The sequence below is a fragment of the Palaemon carinicauda genome, chromosome 4 (assembly GCF_036898095.1).
Source record: "Palaemon carinicauda isolate YSFRI2023 chromosome 4, ASM3689809v2, whole genome shotgun sequence".
Lineage (NCBI taxonomy): Eukaryota > Metazoa > Arthropoda > Malacostraca > Decapoda > Palaemonidae > Palaemon > Palaemon carinicauda.
Window position 1 is genome coordinate 174,697,993 of NC_090728.1, and position 7,500 is coordinate 174,705,492.

Genomic DNA, 7,500 nt, shown 5'->3' on the forward strand with positions numbered 1-7,500 from the left:
ATATATATATATATATATATATATATATATATATATATATATATATATATATATATATATCCAGTACATACATATGTGTGTGTGTTTGCATGTTAGGCTGAACTTTCAAAATTTGAATCAATAATATTAATTCGGTTACTAATACAGTAAAGGCTACCTTAACTTAACGAGCGTTAAAAGAAAAAAACTCCTCAACAATGCTTTGTATATGGAGCACATCTTTGATACACCTCGCCGAAGGATTTTGATTTTGGGCTATGATTATTATCTGAAAGACGTTAACCCTTTCACTGCCATTGGTGAAATCAACAAAGGTAGTAGGTTGGTCAGGGCATCAACCGCCTGTTGAGATACTACCGCTAGAGAGTTATGGGGTCTTCTGACTGGCCAGACAGCACTACAGTGGATCCTTCTCTTTGGTTAAGCTTCTTTCCCTTCGCCTACACATACACAGAATAGTCTGGCCTATTCTTTACAGATTCTCCTCTGTCCTCATACACCTGACAACACTGCGATTACCAAATAATTCTTCTTCACCCAAGGGTTAACTACTGCACTGTAATTGTTTAGTGGCTACTTTCCTCTTGGTAAGGGTAGAAGAGACTCTTTAGCTATGGTAAGCAGCTCTTCTAGGAGAGGGACACTCCAAAACCAAACCATTGTTCTCTAGTCTTGAGTAGTGCCATAGCCTCTGTACCATGGTTTTCCGCTGTCTTGAGTTAGAGTTCTCTTGCGTGATGCACACTATTCTATATAATTCTCTTCTTGTTTTGTTAAAGTATCTATAGTTTATATAGGAAATTTATTTTAATGTTACTGTTCTTGAAAGATTCTATTTTTCCTTGTTTCCTTTCCTCACTGCGCTATTTTTCCTGTTGGGGCCCCTGGGCTATTTTCCCTGTTGGGGCCCCTGGGCTTATAGCATCCTGCTTTTCTAACTAGAGTTGTAGCTTAGCAATTAATAATAATAATAATAATAATAATAATAATAATAATAACTCCTGATGCAGCAACTGTTTCAAGATTACACAAACCCTAGCTTGTTAATATTGATTGGAAAGTTCTCATCAAGACCTTTCCAATGCATACTATCTTGCTAAGGCTTAGGTGATTTTAAAAGATGTTTCCTTTTTCCAATTTTCGACTAAGTCACCAATGGCAGTGAAAGGGTTAAAACAAATTTTCATGAAATCTCAGGGTTCTTGAAAACGGAGGTGGAGTCCCTGATGAAAGACCTTTACTTTCAAGAGTAAAGGGAAACTGTAAAAGCTCAGGAAATAGTTTTATTTTTATTTTCTATTTTGCTGGAAAGTACGAAAAAGTCGGTTAATCTTGTGATTGATTGATTGATTGTTTGATTTAGAATTTTCTGGCATTTAATCGGTGAATGAAGCTGGACGAAGATCAAAGAAAAACGAATGAAAGTAATATGGCTAAACATAAGTAAATCGAACACAAGAATTATTAATATTATTATTATTATTATTATTGCAAGCTAAGCTATAACCCTAGTTGGAAAAGCAAGATGCTATAAGCCCAAAGGCTCCAACAAGGAAAAATAGCCCAGTGAGGAAAGGAAACAAGAGAAGTAATAAAAAATCAAAATAAAATATTTTAAGAACAGTAAGAACATTCAAATAGATTTTTCATATACAAACTCTAAAATCTTCAAAAAAAAAAAAAAAAAAATAGGAGAGAGGAAAAGAATTATGATGGATCGGCGTGCCTTTTTCCTCGTGGACTTTAAAGTTTCCCACCTTGCGACAAAACAAAGAAGTGCAACACGATATTAGTTCGTGTGATGGCATCTACGCCAGGCATAGTGCGCCATCTATTTAATGGTTAAACAAAAAGGCATTATGACACGAAATTTTTTTTATTTGTACGTAGTGAAAAGAATAACGTAAGCACAACGACAATGATATATATATATATATATATATATATATATTTATATATATATATATATATATATATATATATATATATATACATATATATATATATATATATATATATATATATATATATATATATATATATATATGTATATATATATATATATATATATATATATATATATATATATATATACACAATATATATATATATACATTGTGATGTATATTGTGTATATATATACAATTATATATATATATATATATATATATATATATATATATATATATGTATATATATATATATATATACATATATATATATATTGTGTATATATATACACACACAATATATATATACATTGTGTATATATATATATATATATATATATATATATATATATATATATATATATATATATATATATATATATATATATATATATATAAACGCTAGCAGGCAGCAAATAGAAGACTTTCTTTCTAAGAAGCAATCTCCTTGTTTTCAACAATAAAGTAAAAAAGAGGTCAAGATTAAGTCAGGATATTTAATAATTATACAAACCCAGATCCAATTAACTTAGGCAACCAAAACAAAAATTAAAAAAAAAGAAGATAGAAACCATACTATAGATAATAAAAAAAACATGGAATAAGAAGACGGAATTGTTCTTTGAGAATTTAACATCAATTTGACAAAATAAAAACTCGAAACTGAACCCAACTATGTCCCAGGCGTTTCAACGGCCATTTAATATGAGGGAAGGAGGTCTTTCTTCTTTATCCTATTTGCTTAAATGGGAATTTAATGATTCTTGAGGACAATTAAGGGAAGGGTCATAATGCTGTGGCCACTTTGGGTAATGTGCCACAGGGCCGACTGACTAATGAAACTTTTGCGGGGGGAAAAAACAAAGGCAGTCAGTCGCTGCATGTGTTACCTTGAGCTCTTTTATGATTTAATTAGTGTTAGGGGAGAGAGAGAGAGAGAGAGAGAGAGAGAGAGAGAGAGAGAGAGAGAGAGAGAGAGAGAGAGAGAGAGAGAGAGAGAGAGAGAGAGAGAAGGTTATGAAATCTTTACTGGCTAATTTCTTGTGAATCTTATACTGATGTTCTGGAACCTAACTCGTTTTGAAAGGTTGTGGGCTACTGTACAACTGCCTTTAAGTAATACAAAATTCCAAATTAATAAAGTCTACGGAATAGTGACACAACTGAAGAAAGAGCTTTAAAAATACGAAGATATTCCAGTCCTTACATTGCCAAATTATCCTCCATAATTCAACTTTATACAGTTTACATGCAAAGAAATATCACTACTCTACTATATTTGTACTAGTATATGCAACTCGTCAAAACGGACAGCTAAATATTTAGATAGATATGCACACACACACGCACGCACGCCCTCAGAGATCCAACTCTTCTATCCCTTCCCCCTTTCCTAACTACAACACGCTAATTTAGGCAATTTTGGGGACTGTTGATTTCCGAGTCGTTGCCCGTCAGCGTGACAGGAAGGATATATATATATGTATATATATATATATATATATATATATATATATATATATATATATATATATATATATCTATATATATATATATATATAAAATCATCATAACACAGTGAAGGCAACTCGTCAAAATTCTCTGCATTTATATAGAATAGTTTGCTCATCAACGACAAATGCGTTAAAGAAAGATAAAAGATGGAATATATATTAAGAAAACAAAACAATCTCTCATATTGAAATATATCAGGATGTTGAACACATAAGTAACTCATGCACTATGCAACAAGCCTTACGTTTACCTGCTCTACAGAAAAATAAATTACAAACACCATAAGTGGGTCCTTTTCTTGTCTTTTAATCAAATTATTTCTAGTTGTGACTAAATATTTTCATAAGAATTAATCACGACTGAATAAGTCTATTGAAAGATGAAACTGGCGTGCAGATTTCTTCATTGAGGGTGGAGGCAGGTATGCTCGTACAAACATATATATATATATATATATATATATATATATATATATATATATATATATATGTGTGTGTGTGTGTGTGTGTGTGTGTGTATACTGTATATATACATATGAATACATATATAAATATATATATATATATATATATATATATATATATATATATATATATATATATATATATATATATATATATGTACACACACACACATATATATATATATATATATATATATATATATATATATATATATATATATATATATATATATATATATATGAGATAGAGAGGAATGATCAATTCTTTCCATAGTCTCCTCTCTCCTCATGCACCTGACAAGACTGAGATTACCAAATAACTGTGTGTATATATATATATATATATATATATATATATATATATATATATATATATATATATATATATATATATATGTATATATATATATATATATATATATATATATATATATATATATGTGTATATATATATATATATATATATATATATATGTGTGTGTGTGTGTGTGTGTGTGTGTGTATGTATTACATATATGCTGTACGTATGTGTGTCATTTGTGTGTTAGTGTGTATACGTGAGAGCGTTTAACTTTTCTACCTATTTGCCTAATTATTATCATTGAAAGGCAAGCTACAACCCTAGTTGGAAAAGCAAGATGTTATAAGCCCAGGGGCTCTAACAGAGAAACATAGCCCAGTGAATAAATAAATAATGAAATAGATAATCTACAAGAGAAGTCTCAAGTTCTCAATAACAAATCTGAGATAAGGTTCCTAACCAATAGCCCTTTCCTCTAAAGCTATGACCAACTACAGTGGCCTAGTTACCACTTACTTAATTCACTGCTTACGCTAACAAAGGCAAAATGGATGTTGATGAAGTGTACCTCAACTATTTTGCTCCTATTGGGATCAGAGCATCGGTACCATCGCAGATGGTTGGGATCTATCTATCTATCTATGTCTTCTTCTATTAACGTTTTTTTTTTCCTTTTTTTTTTTTTTTTTTTTTTTCATTTGTATGGGGGTGAGGACGGTTGCCTTCTTTTTGAAGGACTTTACTTTGGCTTTGTGGTAGACCGGAGTCCCGATCGCCTGACATCGCTTAGACCCCTTTAGCCTACGTTCATGTGTTGCGCAGTACCATTCACCAGCGTCCTTCTCACTTCCCCCAATTTTGGGAAGTAGCCGACATAAAAAAGAAAATAAACAAAAGAGGATTTTTCTTCTCATCGTTCCTCTTGCCTGACGAGGGACTCAGTCGAGTTTGTTTGGTACTGCTAAGGTGCCATAGCCCACCCTCCCCCACTTCCATCGCAAATGAAGCTTCATATGCCGACTCCCTTACTTCCGCTACCTCACCCAGCGGTCACCAAGGTAGCACCAGGGCCTATCGGATATGTTCGTAAATGTTTAAAATCATACAACATTCAGAATAATGACAAAATTAATTCTAAATACTTTCTTTTTTAATCTGAAAAATTTCTCACTCAAACATTATAAAAGATTTAGTTGGAATCATAATAATGTTTAGTGCATTCCAAGCATGAAATCCATTTCATAAAGATTCTACGCAACATTCCATACTGACCCTGGCCTTCGTAACGTCGATGACTTGTCAATGAAGAGGTCATTTTCATGGTCATAACAAGATTTTAACGTCCACTCTAGGCTATCCTTAACCCGTTCTTCGTGAGGATGGCCGCTAGCGTAGGTGGGCGGAACAGCGCGAGCGCGACCTGCTGAGGAATGGGTAGCCGTTGCATAGAGTCTCTGCCATGGGTATTGACGCTGCTGTAAAACCACCAAGGGCACCTGTTGGGGATTGGAAAAAGACGCTGTAATATTGGCATTGAAAGAAAAAAGTAGAGAAACTGCTGTTGGATGAAAGATTATTCTCCCTAGACGTCTTTGTAAGGCTAAAATTCTAGAGATGATTTTCTGTGACTGCAAAATCTGGAGGTATATGATAAAATTGATTTAAAGCGGAAAAATAAGTGTTTCATTATACGATAATAGCAACTTAGTAACAGAGGCCTCATACGGATTAAGAGATGTAGGATATAATGTGATATACTCAATTTAGTTAACTTTTACACTGATAAAATGGTTTCACCTACAATGAAATACCTGGACGATTATTAAATTCCTCACCTCAAGAGCGACGTTGTAAATGTTCACTGAATAGATTGGCATAGCCTTCATGCATGTACCTGCAGTAAACATACCATGCCTTTCTTTCATGAAACGTATGATCTATTTTACCGTTGTTATTGATCTTAAGATATCTATTATTCATTGCTCATTACTTCTCCTGTAGTTCATTTATTTCATTATTTCCTTTTCTCACAGGGCTATTTTTCCCTATTGGAGCCCTTGGTCTTATAGCATCCTGTTTTTCCAACTTGGGTTGTAGCTTAGCTAATAATAATAATAATAATAATAATAATAATAATAATAATAATAATAATAATAATAATAATAATAATAATAACAGCGAGCAACATGAAAATTGTTGACAAAGCATAATTGATAAACTAGATTTGGAGGTGACGGTGGATAATGCTAAAACTTCACTGATACACAAACAAATTATCCTTTTCGTCTGTATTTTCCTAACTCTTTTAGGGCTACGCACGATGAGCTCATAAGATGTCTAATCCCATCGGACTTTGAACTGATTACATAAAGATATCCAGTGAGAAATGACCAATGACCATCCATATCAACAATAAGAAATGGATCATGAAAAGAAATATTTTTTTCAGTTTTATATACATATATATATATATATATATATATATATATATATATATATATATATATATATATGTGTGTGTGTGTGTGTATAGATATAGTTATATATATATATATATATATATATATATATATATATATATATATATATATATATATGTGTGTGTGTGTGTGTGTGTGTGTGTGTAATTTTGTTTATTTCCATGAATGCGCAAGCGTGTATATCGAGTATGTATATACATATATACATATATATATACATATGCTATATATATATATATATATATATATATATATATATATATATATATATATATATTTATATATATATATATATATATATATATATATATATATATATATTTATAGTACTAACTTTATATATGTATATATATATATATATATATATATATATATATATATATATATATATATATATATATATATATATATATATATATAGTACTAACTAATACACGTGTGCAATATATCCGTACAGACCTGTCTGATCCGCATGCTAATTTATCACTGCAGTCATGGAAAAGAAGAATGGATGCAACTCCATTTGTCAAATTGGTTCTCAGCAGGTCCTCCTCCAACCCAAAACTCTGGGGGAAATGTTTCAATGTTATTTTCTCGCAGCTTCTAATGTAGACAACACATTAAGCCTCGGCCTGAGCTCAGACCTTAAATTACGATCAGATCCTTTTAGTGTGATTCTTTAATCCCGTGCCACGTGTGATGGCAACATTTTCTGGAATTGTAAGGATGGGGAGACTAGTGTATATGACCCGTCAAAAATGACAGCTAGATATTTAGATAAATATGCATACA

At 31.3% G+C, this 7,500-nt stretch overlaps 1 protein-coding gene across 2 annotated transcripts in view; it reads right to left on the reverse strand.

Annotated features, from left to right (window-relative positions):
• Positions 1-7,500, reverse strand: part of LOC137640207 (uncharacterized) — a 69,652-nt gene that overhangs the window by 8,629 nt on the left and 53,523 nt on the right. For both annotated transcript variants that reach the window (XM_068372751.1, XM_068372752.1), the window contains exon 3: positions 5,501-5,724. In XM_068372751.1, coding sequence (XP_068228852.1) covers positions 5,501-5,724 — 224 coding nt within the window. The remainder of the gene's footprint in view (positions 1-5,500; positions 5,725-7,500) is intronic.